Source organism: Notechis scutatus, chromosome 1 (genome assembly GCF_049901735.1).
Source record: "Notechis scutatus isolate UNSWTSFEM ecotype Mainland chromosome 1, rNotScu1.2, whole genome shotgun sequence".
NCBI classification, from domain to species: Eukaryota; Metazoa; Chordata; class Lepidosauria; order Squamata; family Elapidae; genus Notechis; species Notechis scutatus.
In genome coordinates, this window is record NC_142009.1 from 104,657,632 (window position 1) to 104,679,594 (window position 21,963).

At 38.1% G+C, this 21,963-nt stretch overlaps 1 protein-coding gene across 2 annotated transcripts in view; it reads right to left on the reverse strand.

Moving 5' to 3' along the window:
• Window positions 1-12,976: 12,976 nt before the first annotated feature.
• Window positions 12,977-21,963, reverse strand: part of CDC40 (cell division cycle 40) — a 42,131-nt gene continuing 33,144 nt past the window's right edge. For both annotated transcript variants that reach the window (XM_026666666.2, XM_026666665.2), the window contains exons 12-15: window positions 21,702-21,835; window positions 18,083-18,159; window positions 17,006-17,150; window positions 12,977-15,168 (exon numbers count right to left, since the gene is read on the reverse strand). In XM_026666666.2, coding sequence (XP_026522451.1) covers window positions 14,991-15,168; window positions 17,006-17,150; window positions 18,083-18,159; window positions 21,702-21,835 — 534 coding nt within the window. In that variant the 3' untranslated portion in view covers window positions 12,977-14,990. The remainder of the gene's footprint in view (window positions 15,169-17,005; window positions 17,151-18,082; window positions 18,160-21,701; window positions 21,836-21,963) is intronic.

Genomic DNA, 21,963 nt, shown 5'->3' on the forward strand with positions numbered 1-21,963 from the left:
TCAAGTGAAGCAATAATATCTACAATATATTTCAGATGCTGAAGATTGAGTGCCCTGCTGATAAGCTTAGTATTCTCTCTGTTTGGGTGTAAGAAACAGACCCTAGTGGGGTGGGGTATCTTTATTTCATGGAGGACTCTTAACGGACAGAGTATGTTGGGGACTGGAGGTGGGCTGATGTTTTCTTTCTATTCTACAGTGGAATTATTGAGTCTATCATCTGCACCTCTGTAACAGTCTGGTTTGGTTCTACAACCCAACAAGACAGACACAGACTTCAGAGGATAATTCGATCCACCATCACCCAAGACTAGGCACGCACGCCCCCAACTACCTCAACTCCAACTACTGCCGGCCTTAAATGCAAACTACTCAATGCAAGAAGCCTCGTGAATAAAATACCTGAATTTCTCATCCTCCTAAATATGGCTAACTTCGACATTATATTTGTCTGTGAAACATGGCTCAATGCATCTCTCCCCGACTCCATTACCACAGTAAGAGACTATGTGGTAATGGACATGTTTACCGATCAGATCATGAAAATCGTCGAGGAGGTGGTGTTGCTATATTCTATAAAAAATCCTTACATCTAAAAAATATCCAAGTTACCCAGGAGCTTGCTCTTCCTGAGACCATCATCTGTGAACTATCCTTAAATATCACAATTTGATTCTTACTATGTTACAGAGCACCTGATTATGACATCGAACATGTAAACAAGCTAAATACATTACTAAAATGGGCTGCATCCTGCCCATACCCTTTTATCTTTCTTGGTGATTTCAATCTACCTCATATTGACTGGACCCTAAATGATTGTACAACTGAAATCATACACACAACCTTCTACAACGCTATTACAAATCTGGGACTGGAACAACTAGTAACCAACAACACTAGACTAAACAACTGCCTCGATCTCATCTTCTGCAACAGTTTGAATTTAATTTACGGAATACAAACTAAAGAACCCTTTTCCAGCAGTGACCACAATATGATTGACTTTTGTCTCAACATACGTCCACACAAAAATCACCACAATGATATAATCCCCAATTGTAACTTCAAAAAAGGCAACTATGATCTTATAGACAACGATCTCTCATCCCTGGATTGGCAATCTCTATTCACTGGATGCAATACTGTTGAAGACCATTACAACATATTTTTACTTGAAGTCAAAAGAATCATCAAACTATATGTACCAACAACAACTCCCAAAACAAAACAAAAAAGCAGATTACCCATATCAATAAGGAAACTTCAATCCAAAAAGAGATCACTCTGGAGGAAAAACAAATCTGGTCACGTTACCAATTTCAAAAACCGATACAAAAATTTATGCCACCAGATAAAGACCGAATGCACCAATTATCACATTAAACAAGAGGAAAACCTTCTAAGCACCAATTCCACCGTGCTTTTTACAAGTTTGTAAACAACAAACTAAAAGACTCAAGGTCCATCCCTCTCTTGATAGGACCTGATGGTAAAGACTGCAACGACGACACCATTAAAGCCAACATCTTTAACACATTCTTCGGCTCAGTATTTGTAAACAGCAATGGATCATGCCCAGTATTTCCTAGCCGTACCACAGATAACAATAATGATCTAATACATATCGATTTCACAGAAGACAATGTTGAAAAATCACTACGCAATCTAAAACCATCTCTATCTATTGGACCGGATGGAATATGTGCCTACTTCTTAAGAAAGCTATCCACTGCCATAGCCAAACCTCTAAGCATAATCTTTGAAAAATCTTTCAGGACCAGCTCCTTGCCTAACCTATGGTCATAAGCCACAGTCATCCCCATCTTCAAAAGGGAGACCCAAGCCTAGTTGAAAATTACAGGCCAATCTCCTTATGCTGCGTCACCTGTAAAGTCATGGAATCTATTATTAACCAATCCATCATCCTCCACTTAGAAACAAATAACCTACTCTCCAATAAACAATTTGGTTTCAGAAAAAAACTATCCTGTAATCTACAACTCTTACACTGCAAAAACATATGGACGACACAACTCGACCAGGGCAAAGCAATAGACGCAATCTACATAGACTTCTGTAAAGCCTTTGATTCAGTGGTACACGACAAACTACTCCTAAAAATAAAATCCTATGGTATCTCTGGACAACTGAATAACTGGATAGAAGCATTCCTGTCAAACAGACAACAAATGGTCAAAATCGGGAGTGTCCTATCAAATCCAGTACCTGTCAATAGTGGTGTCCCCCAAGGCAGTGTTCTAGGACCAACTCTCTTCATACTCTACATAAGCGACCTCTGTGATCATATCAAGAGCAATTACGTTCTCTTCGCTGATGATGTAAAGCTGTTCAATACCATAGACAATACTGCTACCCTACAAAAGATCTTGACTATGTATCAGAATGGTCAAACAAATGGCAACTTCAAATGTCAACAAATAAATGCTCTGTCTTACATATTGGCAAAAAAATCAGAAAATAAAATACAAGCTGAATAGTCAAGATCTTGTTGATGACCCAAGCTCTGTAAAGGACCTTGGAATACTCACCTCTAATGATCTAAGTGCTAGAGCCCACTGCAACTACATAGCCAAAAAGGCATTAAGAGTTGTTAACCTAATCCTACGTAGCTTTTTCTCTGGTAATATCACACTACTAACCAGAGCATACAAAACATTTGCTAGACCAATACTCGAATACAGTTCATCAGTCTGGAACCCACATTACGTATCTGATATTAGCACAATTGAGAAAGTCCAGAAATATTTCACAAGAAGAGTTCTCCACTCCTCTACTCGTTGTAGAATACCTTATGCCACCAGACTTGAAATTCTAGAACTAGAAAACCTTGAATTACGCCGTCTTCGGTCTGACTTAAGCATGGTATATAAAATCATACATTGCAATGTCCTACCTGTCAATGAATACTTCAGCTTCAACCATAACAACACAAGAGCACACAATAGATACAAACTCAAAGTAAACCGCACCAAACTTGATTGCAGGAAATACGACTTCAGCAATAGAGTGGTCAATGTCTGGAATACTCTACCCGACTCTGTAGTCTCTTCCCCAAACCCCAAAAACTTTAACCTTAGACTGTCTACTATTGACCTCACCCCTTTCCTAAGAGGTCTGTAGGGGGCGTGCATAAGCGCACCAACGTGCCTACCGTCCCTGTCCTATTGTTTCTCTTATTCTTCTTTTATTTTTCTTATATGTACCCATTTCATGTATTCACAACTATGTATACACTTATACTTATTATCTTGTAAACAATTGGCAAATCAAATCAAATCAAATAAATAAATAAATAAATAAATAAATAAATAAATTAGGACTGCAGAAAAAACAATTACTACCAACCTGCCTTCCATTGAGGGCCTGTATATTGCACCAGTCAAAAAGAAGGCAGTGAAAATATTTGCAGACCCCTCACATCCTGGACATAAACTGTTTCAACTTCTTCCCTCAAAACGATGCTATAGAGCACTGCACACCAGAACAACTAGACAAAAGAACAGCTTTTTCCCCAATGCCATCACTCTGCTAAACAAATAATTTCCTCAACACTGTTCAGCTATTTACAAAGTCTGCACTACTATTACTATTAATCTTCTCATCACTCCTTATCACCAACCCCCTCCCACTTGTGAATGTATGACTGTAACTTTGTCGCTTGTATCCTCACGATTTATATGGACTGTTTCCTAGTATGATTTGATTGCTTATTGTACTTTATGACTATTATTAAGTGTTGTACCTTATGATTCTTGACTCTTGACGAATGTATCTTTTCTTTTATGTACACTGAGAGCATATGCACCAAGGCAAATTCCTTGTGTGTCCAATCACACTTGGCCAATAAAGAATTCAATTCAATTCAATTCAATTCAATTCAATTCTACTCTACTCTACTCTACTCTACTCTACTCTACTCTACTCTATTTCTCTTTCTGTCTGTGATAGATGAAATTCACTGGTGCCAAATGTTTATATCTTGAAAGTAAGCTTATGTTAAGGGATGGATGGTAATTCAGGTTTTTAACTTATTGTTTGCATTTCTGCAGACTTTTTTTAAAATCAGCCTAGCCATCAGGATAACCATTGCTGTAGGGTATAGGTGAAGATTCCTGTAGTTCTGCTACTGAGGTCTATAATAGTGAGTTGCCTCATCGTGCTGGAGAGAAAGCAGACTCCTTTCCTCCTTTTTGGCAGCTCAATCTATCTTGGAGAAGATTAGTCATAATAAGTGAGCTATCCTCATGATCAGTTCTGCAGATGCTGTACATCATTCACTTAATGCCTGCTGAGCATATCTACATGACTCCAGATGTTGACTTGATTGTTGCATTCGCTTAGGAAGACCTGGAAAAGTATAGAAGCTTTCACGCCACAGCCTTAAATCAAAAGGGGAAACAGAAATATGTATGACCCAGTAAATGTTTGCGGTCTGAAAAATGAATTTATTAAGTTCAGCATTCCCTGATATAGGATTGCAAACTTCAACTCGTGGAATTCTGGAAAATTCCAGAGAATTTTGGAAGCTGAAAGCTGAAACACAGCTTATGGGGCTAGATGTTCCCATTCATGAATTGAATTAATTTAACTCTGTGGGTCAGATTTTGTTTTAAATTACATTTAATGGCCTGCGATTTAGATGACTAGGGTAGGTTATCCCATTTTGGTGCTCCAACAATGAACTAACTGCTCCCCCTTCTACTGACCCTGAAAACAAACAAACCCTTAAAAGAAGAAATTATAGAAAAGACTTGGAGGATATTAAATAGATGGTGGTGTTTTGGGATCACTTTTACATATTTATGGGCAGCTGTGCAGTTAGAGATTAGTGTGGAAGAAAAGAAACAAGAGACAGGTTGAGCAACGTTTTGACTTTTCTAACACATATAGATGGGAAAGTATCAGCTTGGAGACAGTGCAGTCCATGGAGCTGATTTGTCTACCCACAACATCCTTATTTTACAGCTAGGCTTTTGAAATCTTCTATTGGTCTGAAGGTTTGTTTGTTTTCTTCCAAAAAGCATATTCATATCACATGGTTTGCAGGTGAAGTTTGGAGCCATTATTGTAGTTTTCCAGTCAGGTTTGTCTCGGCATAAATCAAAATGAACTCCATGCAATTTGTTGTACGAATGGCATTCTGAAAGCTGCCTGCTCTTTTTCTTAAACATTTGAGGGAAGTGAGCCAGGATTGCAGATGTGCATATACAGTAGCCCGATTATCTGCAGGACAGAGTCCTTGTCTGTTGGTTTCTACAGACCATCCCAAACTGTCAACCCTTTGAGGTAGGTTAAACAAGAAACCCAAACCACAAATACTACCTTTATTGTAAAGTTAAGGAACAGAATCTTGCAAGTCTGAAAGCACATCTCTCTCTCTCTCTCCCCGACCCCGACCTCCTGTCTTAACTTCCCAAGGAACTAAGGAGAGTCCCTCATGAGATGCTTCCCATGGTCCAATTCCTTCCGTGGGCTGAGATGCCTCTCATTTAACTGTTGCAATCTGGTTTTTCCTCCTCCTGTGTCACAAAAATGTCCCCACAGATAGACATAGAGAGCAATTGGAGATGTCCTTTTATGGAATGTTTCCCTTTTACTTGTGTTCTTAAGGTGGAGAATTAATCTTTCAATCTGTAGAACTTATTTCCCTCCAATAATTTACAAGGGCAGTTAGCAAATTGCCGAAAATCAAGATCAAGGGTCATCATCTCTCACGCCTATAATTCAAAAACTGGTGTTTGGCTTCAGGTTGGTTTAGCAGTTTTCTGAGGGTTTGTCTCCCAATCAATTCTTTTCAGCTCGTGTTTCTTAAACTTGGCAACTTTACTGTGGCTGGCTGGGCAATTCTGGGAGTTGAAGTCCACACTTGTTAAAATTGCCAAGTTTGAGAAATACTGAGCTAGAGCAATCTGTTTCATTTGGAAACAGTTGGGAGGCAGTTCTCCCCCCCCTCCCACAACATTTTCTAAATTCTGTTGGCAGCAGTGGGAACACACATTAAATCCTTTTACTACTGCAGATGACAGCACCTAGTTAACCATATCTGATCTTAAAAAAGGAGAATGTGTGTGTTTTAAGGGGTGGAATAAATGCCCTAAATCCTGAGAACTCCTGCACATTCCAATGAAAATGCAGAATTAAAGAAAACACCCAATTCCACCATTTTGGGCTTCCCTTGCTTGGGCTTGAGACCCACAAAGAGTTGCTGGTTAGTTGTGTGTGGCCTCCAAGCTAGTCTTCACACCCTGATTAAATGGATATTGTGACTTTTTTTTTTCATCTTTAAGCCTTTAGTTCACCATCACCTCATATTATGGAATTATCTCCCCGAAGAATTTCGCTCCCACCCACCTTTAATGGAAGGGAACTGAGACTTGCTGGTTTGCATAGCTCCTGCAAGCTTGCTGGTTTGCATAGCTCCTGCAAGCTTGCTCCATCTTGTTACTTTTAAAAGGAGCTTGCAAGAAAAAACGCATGGCCCAAAAGCTTTCTGCCCTCTCGTCTGCCCCTTGTCCATTTTGAAAGCTTGTTAGCTCTACCTCTCACCTCTAGAAAAGGCACTACCTGTGTGCAGGTGGTCTCACTGTCACGTTGAGGGACCCCCCAGGGGGCTCCTGAGAAATAGGAGGCTGTCCTCCCACAAGAAATAGGATGGACACCGGGATGCAAGAAAAACCTCCCCTTTGCTTAGTTGTATGAATGTGACTAATGCCAAAGATGCCGACGCTTTCGCAAAATGAATAAATGTCACAGGACTCCACTGTGATTGTTTTGCATAATTTATTCTTCCCTTTCGCTTGTCATGGAAACAGTTCGACCTGCTGGGCAGTGTTGGTGCACAAACACAGCAGCTGCGAAATAATGATTCAAGGGCATCTTCTTTATCCACTTGCATTACAAATTCATTGCAAGCTCTTTGCAAAAGTTCTGATAATCTTGTTTCTTTTGACTCTGCCATGCCAACTAGCAGCTGCTGGCATCAAATGCAGCCGTTTAATTCCAATGAACTAAATCTCTAACATTTCCCTTGGAATTTTAGTCATAATTTTAGGTTTTACGCAAACTGCAAATCTGCATCTGATGTCAGAAGCCTGTGTATTTAACTATGCTTGATTTGAGACTTGCCTCTAGAAGTTGCAGGTGCTCCAATACTGAAGGTTTTTAAGAAGAGATTGGATAACCATTTGTCTGAAATAATACAGGGTTTCCTACCTGAGCCGAGGGTTGGACTAGAAGACCTTCAAAGGTCCCTTCCAACTCTGTTACCCTGTTATTCTGATATTATTCTTCTCTACTCAACCTCCTACTCCCCTTGGGTGAAGCCTGTTGGGAAAACATTTCATGTTTGCTCTATCCAATCATTTTTTTATATAAAAATGGATTGTGTGAAATATGTTGATGTGTTGCTAAAATTATATTCCAAAAATGTGGATTTTCTCTATGAAGAAACTTGAACTTACCATATTGGTTGGACTATTACCAGTGGTGGGATTCAATTATTTTTACTACTGGTTCTGTGGGCGTGGCTTGGTGGGCGTGGAAGGGGAAGGATACTGTAAAATCTCCAGTCAGAGGTGGTATTTGCTGGTTCTCTAAACTACTCAAAATTTCTGCTACCAGTTCTCCAGAACTGGTCAGAACCTGCTGAATACCACCTCTGACTATTACCAACAAAATCATTATGTTCCTAGAGAGACACCTGTGTCCCAGATAGCTGAGCCTTTGAAGTGGCTATTGATTGATACAAAGGAAAGATAGGACAATATGATTCCATAGGGTCAGAGTTTAATTCACTGCTGAAAACAAGTAATTTTTTATCTGAAGTAATCTAAATCGATGTCATGGTCGTTGTACAGTTGAGTTTGATTGGTTTTTTTTCCCTTGGTAGTTTGTTCTATTTATCTTTTCTGCTTTATTTCTGTTTCCTGGCCAAGGTTTGCTGTATAAGGCAACCCAATCTGGACTGAGAAAGACTTAATTCTTTTCACAACAGTCTCTGAACTGCTATTGGAGGCAGCATCCCTTGGAATGCTTTTTTTAGCAGCTGATTAACTAGAGACTTGTGACATTTTCTAGACAAGAAGGAAAGGAAAGGAAAGGAAAGAAAGGAAAGAAAGGAAAGAAAAAAGAAAGAAAGAAAGAAAGAAAGAAAGAAAGAAAGAAAGAAAGAAAGAAAGAGAGAGAAAGAGAAGAAGAAAGAAAGAAAGAAAGAAAGAGAAAGAAAGAAAGAAAGAAGAGAAAGAAAGAAAGAAGAAAAAGAGAAAGAGAAAGAAAGAAAGAAAGAAAGGAAAGAAAGAAAGAAAGAAAGAAAGAAAGAAAGAAAGAAAGAAGAAAGAAAGAAAGAGAAGAAAGAAAGAAAGAAAGAGAAAGAAAGAAAAGAAAGAAGAGAAAGAAAGAAAGAAAAGAGAAAGAAAGAAAGAAAGAGAAGAAAGAAGAAGAGAAAGAAAGAAAGAAGAAAGAGAAAGAGAAAGAGAAAGAAAGAAAGAAAGAAAGAAAGAAAGAAAAGAAAGAAAGAAAGAGAAGAAAGAAAGAGAAAGAAAGAAAGAAAGAAAGAAAGAAAGAAAGAAAGAAAGAAAGAAAGAAAGAGAAAGAAAGAAAGAAAGAAAGAGAGAAAGAAAGAAAGAAAGAGAGAAAGAAAGAGAGAAAGAAAGAAAGAAAGAAAGAAAGAAAGAAAGAAAGAAAGAAAGAAAGAAAGAAAGAAAGAAAGAAAGAAAGAAAGAAAGAAAGAAAGAAAGAAAGAAAGAAAGAAAGAAAGGAGGGAGGGAGGGAGGGAGGGAGGGAGGAAGGAAGGAAGGAAGGAAGGAAGGAAGGAAGGAATAGTACCATTTGAACAACATTGCATTGACAAAATTACCATCAGTCAATTGCAAAAGTCAGCTTTCCTTGGAACAGTGTACATCCTGTAATGATGCCTTTAACACTATCAAACAATGCCTGCCTGTTTCAATGCCTGCCTGTTTAAATGCAAAATCCAATCTAAACATCTGACTGACTGTGCAACTAACAACAACAACAACAATATAAGCCTCTGCACAGAAGTACAGTAGTTTATTATCCAGAAAAGTTTATCAAATTGTTTTTGTGTGTGTGTGTGTGCACCAGAATTTTTGTTATAGCGTAGCACATAGGTGTCAAACTCGTGGTGTCATGCTGCCGTCATGTGATGTATTGTGATGTGTTTCCCCTTTGGTGAGCTGGGGTGGGCAGTTTCTGACCAGTTCTGGAGAACCAGTAGCAGAAATTTTGAGTAGTTCAAAGAACCGGCAAATACCACCTCTGACTGGAGGTTTTACAGTATCCCTTCCCCTGCCTCGCCCACCAAGCCACGCCCACAGAACCGGTAGTAAAAAAAAATTGAATCCCATCACTGGTGGGGGTGGCCTGTGCACGGGCCGCCAGTTTGACACCCCCAGTGTAGCAGAAACTGATACTGGTGCTCCTTGCTTACCAACATTATTTGGACCAGCAAAATCCATCGCTAAGCAATGTCAGGTGATCACACCAACAGTAATTGCAGCAGCCCCAGCTGCTGTCCTAAGTGAATCCTGCATTGTCATAGAGTCCCACAGTCACATGATTGCTATTTGCGATCTCCTGTCAGCTTTCCCACTGACTTTGCTTGTCAGAAGCGGCAATGAAGGTCGCAAATGGTGATCACATGACCGCAGGATGCGGCAACATCATAAAGGTGAGCTAATTGCCCAATACCTGAACTGCAATCATGTGAGCTCAGGAAGGCCACAACTATGGGGACCCATCATGTGCCCTGCTCCTTCAAAGCCATTGTAACTTCAAACTGAAGGAAGGGGTGAACATTAAGTACCTGTTCAAGCTCACTGAAATGCCATATACTAATCCATATACATTCCTTCTTTTGCACAGACAACCTTACCCATATAGAGCAGAATTGCGATGGCATATACAGAGCCGTGCCTCCATACCACACATGTTTTCTGTCACATCCAAGGTGAGCTTTTTGCTTTCCCTTTGGCAGGGATAAACTGACAGCTGTGGAAATGTGTGAAGACTGGAATGTCCAGCATGAATGCAAATGAGAATCTCTACATGCTGCTTTGCACTCTTGCAAGAAAAACCTCCCCTAGCAAAATGTAGCCAGGAAATTTCTGATGGATGCTTGTCCAATGCTGGTATCTGCAACAATTATCTCACAATAATTCATTTCAGCAGACATCACACCTCTTGATATCTTTGGAAGCCTGGCTTGTATTTCTTTCTTAGAACAGATGAATGCCTTGCAGCTGCTTGACGGTACTGTTCTAGTACGGTATGACTTGTCAAAGCCCTCTAAAATAATATTAGTCTTTAAAAAAACAAAAACAAATGAACCCAAACCCTTGCATGGTTTCAGTATGAAAATATAGCAAAATGGAATAGTTCATTTAACATAGCTGATTCAGCCACTGAATTATCAAAGTCACTATCCTAAAGCACCATTTCATTGTTATTTCCTTGGACTTTTACTGAGAATTCTCACTTTCTACCATCAAGGACTTTGTTCAAATCGAATATACCAATGTGGAAATTCTTAAAATGCATGGCTAATTCCTCCTGCTGAGTTGTTGTTCTTACGGTCTCTTTAGTCAACTATGACTTCTGATGTGTACAACTACATTTGCCCAACCAGTTTAAAGAAATCTTCTTGGAACACATTGCCTCAAATGTAATTACTTTTAATATTTTGGCTTGATAGTCTCAAAGCCAATAAGGAAACTGTACAGTGAAGAATTTTGGAAATCTGGTTCTGGGGCATAGTACAAAACAGATAATGTCCTTGCGATGCACATTCAAGTTAGAGTCAATGATAGTATTATTAGGTGGTAGTGATAATAGTCTCCTCAAAGAACGAACAGAAGGACTTCAGGCTTTTCACACATTTGTTTTTTTAAAAAAACCCTCAGATGTGTTTGAAAAGGAAAATCTTCTGTTGGAAATTAGTTCAACCTGCACCAGGCAAATACAAAGCATGAGACACAAAATGGAACTGTGAGACATGTCCTTTTATGTCCTATTTGATAATTTGAGAGACACACTGATAGAAAATATTAATGGAAAACATGGCTGAATAGAAAAAAAATCATTCAGCATTGTCTGCCCCTCAAAAAACAAAACAAAAAAAACCCCTGTATACTTTCTTTACCTATGAATGTTATTCCTGTTCTGTCAGCCTCCCAAGTAAAAAACACAAGATGAACTACGGTACTTTAAGGGTACTTTCACAGAATTTGGCATGTCTGAAAGTACACTCTCTCTTTTTACTGCCTGATAAGTTAGGGCAGCTCCTTTCTAAAGCTTTTCTCTCTCTGCTCATTGCTCAGTTATCAGCTCCTTCCCCTTTATCTGATTCTTTCCCTAGATAGTTTCTCTTCTCCCACCTCCAGGTCATTCTCACATTCTGTTACAGGCTCAGTCTACACCTGATAAATGTACCCCATCATATGGTCCCTGCTGATCATCATCATTCATGACCCCCCCCCCAAATCTGGACTACTGCAATTGCTCTATGAGGACTTCACTTGAAGAGAATTTGGAAGCAAAATGCACAGACAGTAAAACAATTTTCATGGATAAACAAGTGTAATATAAACTCTTTCTGATCCTGTAGTTGTATTTGCTGTCATTAATTTAAAAAAAATTCCCAAGAACCTTAACAGTAGCACCACAGTTCTGCCATTGTCTTATTTTGTTGCCTGGGTTTGGGCAAGAAAAAACCTTAATAAATTATTCACTCTGACACGTTTTTCTTCTGTATTTGTTTTTTTTTAAACAGGAAAAGTTAGCTGCATTCAGTAGAATGATGCGATCACCTACTTGTTGTGAACTTGTGAAATACAAGAGGTTGTGAACTTAAGCTTCTAACAGCTTCAGTCAGCATGGCCAGTGGTTAACTCTGCTGAAATGATCATTTAGCAACATTTAGGTTAGTCACTATCCTTCCCTTTAAAATATTCTTATCCCCTACTTTTAAAATATCATTTATCACTTGTTATTATGCATATTGATTTGTAGCTTAGTACTTATATTAAAAATGCATATATGTATATCTAATGCTATGCACTAATGCATTGATAGAAATAAGGAAGAAGTGAATGAGACCTGCTCAAAGCAAGCCAATAAGATGATTTTCTTATGGAAAATTTCAGCTCGTGGAGCAAGTGGAAAAGTACCAGGATAAAATTTTCTAAGATACAAGAAGTGACACTCAAAACACGAAGTCATTCTCAGAATAAGATGCTTCCTGTATGACCTGGTATGAGATAGCTTGCAAATTTAAAAATACATGGAAGTGTGAGAGAAGTACCAAAGTGTAGCTAGCCAAACCTAGACATGAACAAAAATGGACAGGAACTATACTGTTTTGGAGTTTTCCTTCAGAACAAGGTTTTTCTGGAATTCTAACTTGGCTCAACAGACTTTGAGTTAGATACATATGCATGGATGTGTGAAGTGTGAGTAATAAATCTTTGGGTTGAAAAAATAAAAGTTACAAGTGCTGCATTTTTTTTCAAATATCCATACAGAAATAAAACATGTATCATAAAGATCTTCTTTGTGCCAATGTGGCACAGTTACAACTGACAGCTCTTCCTTGCCCTCCTGTCCTTGTTGACAAATTGATCGGGCAGGCTGCGAATAGAGCTGATGAGGTGTCCAACCTTTTTACATCTTTGACTCATTTGATTCTGTCCAGGCATCTTGAGCCTACAAATTCCATGACAACTCAGTTGAGCAATTCTGAAAAAGTGATCCATGGTACGCTCAACATATACTTGCAACCCACATTTATCATGCTCTTACTTTTCAACTGGGACAATCCCAAACACATTTTGCTTCCACAGAACAAACAAATCAACAAACCCCAACCTGTTGAGATGTACTTAACAAAGGAGTGAAACTCAGAGCCTAAGTAAGAGAAATTAATTCAACTATAGTGAAGGGTGAAATTAACTGAACTTTTATTAAAATGCAGCACCTGATCATCTACCTAAGCCCGTAAGTTTGAAACAGCATGCTTATATAAATTTCATTTCCAGTTGGTGTAAATTATGTAGCATAAGCAGACACAAGTTAAGAACAATTTTTATATGGGAGCCAGATTGCAGTAAAAGTTTAATTTTGGCTATTTTCTGCCCTTTGCACTATTAAATATACTTTCCCTTACATACAAACTTGACTTGAGGACAGAAGAATAGTGATACATTAATTATACAAGAAATACAATCTATTAACTCCTTGATTTCTATAAATATGTAAAAATACAAGAGAGTTCATAGTGTTTTTTGAATACAAAGTAAAATTTGTGAGAAAGCTAATACTGTTTCAAGCCACTCTATTGCCATACCCATCCTTCTGTAGTAGGCCTGATGGTATTTGAGAAATTCGTACATAATGACTTTCAGATAAAAGCACATGCTGTGATCAGGATACTTTCATAGTTCATACACATCAGTTTATGCCACTTTCTCTATTTTCTATGCTTACACAACATGAAGCAATAAATAATCCTTTCTCTTCAAAACCAATTTGGAGATATGATATTTGGGAAAGTACACACACAGAATATGTGTAGACAAGTTGTGAAGAGTTCATCGTTTACACAGATGCATTCTGCCAACAGAATGGCAGTACGGCGCACAGTTCTAATGTGAAACAACATATACCTGCCATACACTCTACTTTTGACACCAAAGATGTGCACTACAAAAAGCTGCTCTTTCATAAGCTTCCAATACCATAAATTCAGGTAAAACCGATTCATGCTTCAGTGATAACTATACCAAACAAACATTTTAAAATGCACAATGCTTCAGATGGTGTGCTAAGTTAAAACCTGCATTTTTATATAAAGCATTTATTAAAAATAATTTTGTAAAAATAAGAACTGAGATATCTGTACAGTAGTTGAGCACAAAAGAAACATGCTTTGTAAAATAAACAAGCAAAAATAATAGACATATTTAAAAGCCTATATACAAGTCTGTAGTTGGAATATGATCGTGAATCTGTCAGCAATGGCTGCCATTGTACCAATTCCATTGGTTGACTGGGTTTTTGATAAAATGCCTGAAATAACATTTGGTAAAGTACTTCTTAAACACTTTATATACCTGTATTGTGTTCTTGGAATTTCTGTATTATAAAATTTAAAACCTTGAATGATAGTCTGACTTTCTATAAGGATTAAACAATACAAAATGAAACAAAAAGCAGAAATGATCAGTATATATAAAATGTCTGAGCATATATTTGAAACTAATGCATCGGCAAACACAACAGTTTTTTTTCTATGGGATTATGAAACACGGTTCCTCAGATACAATCAGACAGATGCTCTGCATTAGGGTGGATTCTGTATCTATGCTGAAAGACTGGACAAAGCAGACTGTTTTTCTCCTGGGGGCTGCAATTTATTTACACCTTTAGGTATTTCCATATGACTAACACTTTTTATTAACCCCCACCCACCCCCAGCCGAAAAAAATCTGGGTAGCAATTTCTATAAAATATACATGGAAACAATATCCTATTTTATTTAGCAACTGTGTTAAGATTCCCAACAGGTTAAGAAAAACCTTCCTAATAGATTAATATTATGGTAACATGAAAAAAAAATTCTTCCAAATTCTTCATTTGAAAACAGAGTGAAGTTTGTGAGGCTTTGGCTTCAGTTTCGTTTCATTAAATAAAAAAGTTGTAGGTACCTCTCTCCATTTTAATTCTTTTAATATCTGGAAGGACTAGCATATTTAGTCAATTTGTGCAGTGATTTGCAACATTTCAAATGTCTGATTTTCCAATGTGCTGGGTGCACATTCTAACACTGAAGTACTTGAATCAGTCATATTAATGTCCTTATTTCAGACTTTATTTGTTGTAGCATATGGATCCTGAAATATCATATATTAATTGTCTGATGAGAGAGAGCAAAAGGGTCTATAGTTCAGCCTTCAGTCCCACAGTTTAATGAGACCATCCCATCCACAAGTGATCACTTTGGATGTTTCATGTGGGTGCCACACTGCCCCAATGCAGACTTTGTCATGGGCTTTTAATCTACTGTAGAGTTTTGTTGTCTTCCAGTCCCAGATATTTAACTTTCCATCTGCATCACCTGAGGTCACATAGCTGTTTCAAAAAAAGAGCAAAAATTATAGTCGGAGGTCATTTACAAAATAGTTTTTAAACATAACCAATTCAGAACAATAGCATACATTTTAATGAGGAACAGACAGACCTTTCCTATAGTTTTATAGTCTGTAGATTTTCTGCTACTCTTAGCTGCCTTGATGTCCCAATGTATTTGTTAAGATGGGAAAACATGACAATACAGCTGCTTCAAAAATGTAGGACACTTAATCAGAAGTCTTCTCAAATGAGCAGAAAGGCAGTATAGTCACTTAATCCATAATGTCAGATGATCTGTTTTGGCAAACATGTACACAACAAAGCAGGCTACTTAGCTCTGCATGGAGGGTTTAAACTTATACTGAAAACCAGGTGTAATTCTGATTGTGGAATGCAAAATCGTACATTCATTTACATGAAGCTCACTTTTTTTTCCCGAAGCAAAACAAGTATGGGAAGCTTGTATTTTTAACTGTTTCTGATACCACCTTCAAGTAAATGCACACTGGCTGATATGGGTTTTCAATTACTGCTTGAAAGGCCTTCTTGGAGCGGAATAACACAACAGCTCTGTGCCTCAAGGCTTGACTCTCTTCCCACTCCCTTTTAATATAAAGCCACTGAATGAGGTGATTTGTCATTATGGGTCTGTGTAGACCAGGGGTGTCCAACCTTGGCAACTTTAAGACTTGTGGACTTCAACTCCCAGAATTCCTCAGCCAGTTGAAGTCCACAAGTCTTAAAGTTGCCAAGGTTGGACACCCCTGGTGTAGACCATAAGCTGATGATAATACTCCATTATACATCTCCGCCTCCAACTGTTCCAAGTGATACCATTGAAGGAGCGTATGGGGAAAAATCAGGCTTCGACTCAAGCCAAATAAGGCTGAGTAGGTGTGGTTTTAGACTATCCTGAATTTCCATCTTTAATGGGATGGGATAGCATTATCCCCACCACCACCAGACAAAATTGATACACTCAAGGAGCAGGCGGCTGCCATGGTCAGAAGACCTCTACCCAAATCCATCCTGTGTGCCAACTGTGCCCATTCCTGGATCAAGAGTCCCTGCCGCTCAGTCACTTATGCCTTGGTCACTTTCCACTTGGATTACTGCAATGAGGCCTACAGGGGGCTGTCCTTGAAAAGCATCTAGAAACTACAGCTGTAATTCTGAATGCTGCAATGTATGCACTGTTGGACACACTATTGTATGCTGACAGGCTGAGTATGCTCCAGATTCTGTCTATCAGTCAGTGCCATTTTGTTCAGGCTAGGAGTTCACACCTTTCCTGTTCTGCGGAACAGCTCCATTCTGAGATTTGGATGCCCCAACCTTGCTGACTTTCTGGAGGGCTACGAACATCACTTTGTCCTCAGTGGCTGTGGCCAGGAAGTTTGGCTAGCTGACTAAAGTTATTTGTTAAGATGGATGGCTGTATAAATTTAATAAATAAATACCTCCTACTTTCCCCCTGTATTTCTCATAGTAAATTCAGATGGATATTTTGGCCATCACAGGAATGTCTGAAATTAGCCCATGGGTCAAAAAAGGCTGCCCAAATTTGGCAGGATATCCATATAGTACAGGGTTTGATAAGCTGCTGTAGCCCAAAGACCAAATCTCAAGTTCACTAATTAGGGTATATGTAGTAGCCCAATAATGTGTATTATATTCTCTTCAACAATTGTCTTAAGGACTTCTATATACATAAAACATTTGACAATAATATGGCGGGTTTACAAACATATCTCTCTCTAACAAAGCCAAACTTGAAAATAAAAAATGAAAGTGATATGTAATCTATATTATGTAATAGAAACAGTAGAATACATACCTCATATCAGGTGAAAAATCTACTTGGCAAGCATAGCCTGCCACCATATGACCTTTGAAGATTTTCTTTTTGTTTAGCCTGAATCTGTTTTGAGCTCCAAAAATCAAAATCTGATTGTCCATTGATTGACAGGCAAGCCATTTTCCTGTTGAGGTAAAATATTAATGGACACGTGAAGCTCCTACCTCTCATGGATTTTAAGAATGAAACAGTCCTATAACATATAAAAATGTAAGCTACAGAAATGTAAGCTAAGAAATTCGTTTGCCAAGGGCAAAGCCCTGCAATTTTACCAGCTTGATCCCAACATTAGATTTACTAGGATTTTGGCATTGCTGCTTTAATATACAATGTAATGTCAAGAATTCAATTTGCAAATTGACATTCAAAGGAGATATGCACCTTATAGCAAATATGAATAACTTGAAAATACAAGGAAAAAGTCAACACTGAGACAAGAAAAATAGCTGCCAGAGCAAAAAACATACAAGGGAAATATGGAAATAAGTCTGATAATGGGTGCAGGATTACCAGCATTTAAAGTAAAGAATCAAGAAAGCTAGCTTCTATTCTGCCTCAAAACACTTTTTTTTTTTGCTTTTGTCAGATGTTATAGCAGTGTTTAAATACTTGAGCGGCTGTCATGGGGGTGTTCAACCTATTTTCTAAGCACCTGAAGGCCAGACAAGGAATAATGTATGGAAACTGATCAAGGAGAGATTCAACCAAGAAATGAGAAATTTTTCTGACAGTGAGATCAACCAACCAATGGAACAGCTTGCCTTCAGAGGCTATGGGAGCTTCATCACTAGAAGGTTTCAAGACGAGACTGGACTGCCATCTGTCAGAAATGGTGTAGGGTCTCTTGCTTGGGCGTGGGGTTGGACTAGATAACTTACAAGGGCCCTTCCAACTCTGTTATTCTGTGAGTTCTGTCATTATCCTCCGCAACATTTGCACACTTCAAAACCCAGATAAATCTATTTCTGAAATCTCAGATGTTAAATGAAAAATGCTAAATATGATTACACCTTTTAAAATTGAAATCTCCTACATAAGATAAAAATAGAAGCTTACCATTTGGAGATAAAGTCACTGCTGGCATTGAGTGCATACTTGGCTCTGCTATGTACTTAAAATCGACTGGAATGTCCCTACAAAAGTAAAATATATGGATGAAGGCTCCTGCAAATAAAATGTTCTTATATGGAAGGAGAGATGTAGGCTGCAGCATTCCGATATGAACCTGTAATTCTGAAGTACATTTTTTTTAAAAAATTTGAAGTACAGTTTTACTTACATCTGATATCACTACTAGCATTACTGCCTTCCGTGCCTGGATTACAATCTACAAATATTTTTATGTCTAATGCAACAGCTGGATTATTTAGTGCCTATCACATACAAAACAAAATGGGATCATCTTGATCTTAAAATAAAACAAAACAATAGCTGAATGATTTCTGATAAATATGAATTGCTTGTATGAATTAAATTAATGAAATCTTTAACTCTTGATACTCAGCATTTTCCAGGACTGGTGGGATGTAGAAGAAGCTGAGCTCTAAAGGGTTTCTTTTAAAACGAAACAAACAAATTGGCTACTTTAAGCCTTCAGAAATATATAATATCTTACCAGGGCAAATTAGGAAAATCCGCCATGTTACACAGAATGATTTGGAGAGAAGAAAATATAGTTCCCCTTAACACTGGATCTGATATTAGTCATGAAAGATGACATTAAGCCCTAAAGCTGTATTTCTGCACTGGCTATATGGAGCTCATGAATTCTTACTATTCTTGTTTACCATGATAATGTAAAGATAATGTTTGAATCAGTAGGAGTTTCAAAAATTAAGAGTATCTTTGTTACTTTGGATACAGGTTAAACACCAAGAGTAAGGAAGAATTTTTGTTTACATACCCTAATCTTGATAGGCTGATTCTATAAACCACTTAGACAGTGCCATATATAAGTCTAAGTGCTATTGCTATTAAGAGGTTTCATTCTATATATGGAGATAAGACCATCTCTTAAAAGCATTTAACAAATTCTAGTCAATTAAATCACACACACACACACACACACACACACACACACACACTATATAGTGTACATATGCACCCACATATAAACCTGTTTAGACACAAACACATACAAACACATCCCAAAACATATTTGTCTGCACTGTCTATGTTTTACATTATGTTGTGGTTATCTTAACAATCTTAAATGTGGATTAACCTCCCTTCAAAGAATGGTTTACAATGCTTCTGCTATCAATGTGCATATTAAAGGAATAAGGTATTTTCTTATTACACTTTAGTAAATTTCATTTTGTGAATCTTCTTGTAGCATCTAAGGCTGTTTTATTTTCATGAACTAAATGTCTTCTGGAAGCTCTTTGAAGAATTTGCTATAGCCAACAGAGATCTCACAATGAAGATTAGCAAATGCAGAAAATATTCATTACATAGCTATATTAACCTTCATAATATTTTCATGCAGCACATTAACGATGAATTATTTGGCATGTACATGATCCCAGAAAGGTTAATTGCACTGGTGGGATTCAGCCAGTTCGTACCAGTTTGGGAGAATCGGTTGCTAACTTTCTGAGCAGTTTGGTGAACTGGTTGTTGGAAGAAATCATTAGGGCAGAGAACCGGTTGTTAAATTATTTGAATCCCACCACTAGTTCATTGCGATAATTTTGTCACAGAACCATATAAAATTTTTTAAAACCAAATGCTGCAGCCTACAGTACAACCAGAAGAACACTTGCACTTTTAAAAAGCCAAATAGAATTATATGTAATAGAAAAATCATTTCCTTTTATTATGGCCAAAAATTAAAATAAAGAAGTCTGATTTGACTGCCGGCTTTTATACGCGGCATACCTTTAAACAATCCAACCAATATTAGAAAAGGCAGATATTCTTTTACCACCCTATCAGTCGAACCCAGATAATCTGCATTCACTAGGCACTTGTTTAGCCAGGTTGTGTACCGAGCATTTTGCTATTCTTTCATTTATTCAGGAGCTTCAGGTCGTGACTATCTAATGAAAACTTACTTGCCACTACAACACATTCATTCTTTATACACTTCTTTGTACATATTACTGAAACAGCTTAACAGGGCTGGGGGGCTCTGAGTATCATTAAGTGGTACTGAAGAACCAGCAGGTGGTGCTCTTTCATTAAAGTCAATAGCTAATTAAGGATAGAATCAATTATTGTTCTACAAAGGGTCTAAAACTCCCCCTCCCTCAAAGAAAATCCAGTTTGCCTTGATTGACATGATTCTTCTTTTCTCCTTTGAAGTTAAAAACTCTTTGTTGACCACCATTCTGAAATCTCAGATTTAATATTACATGAGAAAATATATTCTTTGCGGTCACTTTCCACTACTTTCTTTTGCATTTTCATTTTTTCACTTTTACTGAACAGCAATCTCACTTGTTTCATTTTAGCACCAATACAGGCATACCAAATTACAAAAAAATAAAAATCAAGAATCAGACTTTGAGGCCTGACATGGGCTCAGTTAATGCCTTCCTCTTCAACTATCAGTTGGAGAAGAAAGACTGCAATCCAACCTTGGAAGCTCACTGGATCACAGCTTGCTTTGTGGAGTTGTGGATGCTCCATCATTGGAGGTTTTCACAGAAAAGACTGGACAACCATTTGCCCAGGATGGCATAAGGATTCCTGCTTTGGGCAGGAAGTTGGACTAGAAAATGCTCAAAGTCCCTTACAGCCTTACAATTCTGTTATGTCTCACCTGGACAAACAAAGTAATAAGTCCAAATTTCCAACTGAAACACAAATAAGCAGGCAAGTCCGGTAATTACAGGGTTAAATTCCTTAATCCGAAAACATTCTTGGCAGTCTCACGCAAGCTGTCTGCCAAGTCCGATAAGGAAGCATAAATCAAAAGCTGACGCCACACACAGGATAATTCTGAAGCTTCTCTGACAAAATAACACGTTGTCCCGAACAAGAACTCAGAGCTAACACACCCACTTTTATTCCCTGTGGGGCGTGTCAGTCTCTCATCTCAGTCTCTGATTTGTCCTTTCTTTCTGCGTTGCATCTCACGCTTTTGCCTGCGTCTTTGTCTCGCATCAAACCAACATTCCTCAGCCAGAGGCTCTGATACGCCCTCCTGGTTATCTGCCGACACCTGAGGCCCAACCAGGGAGGAAGGACTTCCTGGGGAGGAAGGCAATTCCAAATCCTCTAATAAAGCAGGCTCAAACCTCAGAGCCAAATCCTCCTCTTCCTCATTGTCCAAGTCTGTGTCCTCTAACAAAGCAGGCTCAAACCTCAGAGCCAAATCCTCCTCTTCCTCATTATCCAAGTCTGTGTCCTCTAACAGAGCAGGCTCAAACCTCCGAGTCACAACACAGTTCTATGATTTTTTTCAAGAAATAAATGAACAAGAATAATGCTTTTGACTCATTTGTTTGGGTTCACTTTCTCTAGTTTTAGGACTTACACGGAGAACAGATATGTCCTATTTATGCAGAAATATTGACAATTTGAAACAGTTCCCAAACTTTTAAGCAACAGTGTAAATATAATAACCTGGGATTGTGAACAGACTAATGGAAAAGTATAGAGAAAACCTGCTGCGATTATTTTTGGGGTTTGCCCTGTTACCGTCAAATGCAATCAAACTTAAACTTACCATTCCCAGACTCTTAAACTCTTGTCATCCGATGTACTCACAAATCTTCGGTTCTCATCTACAAAAACAATGGTGTTGACAGCCCCCAAATGTCTATCGTATTCCTGAACGATTTCTCCATTTCGAATATCCCACTGCAGGGAAAGACAAGCATGATTTTTCCCCAAAATTTTTTGAACGGAATGATACCCAGCATTTGCAAAGTTGTATGGAAATATTCTAAAATATCTATATGTTAGGAAAACCTAACCCAACTTTAAAA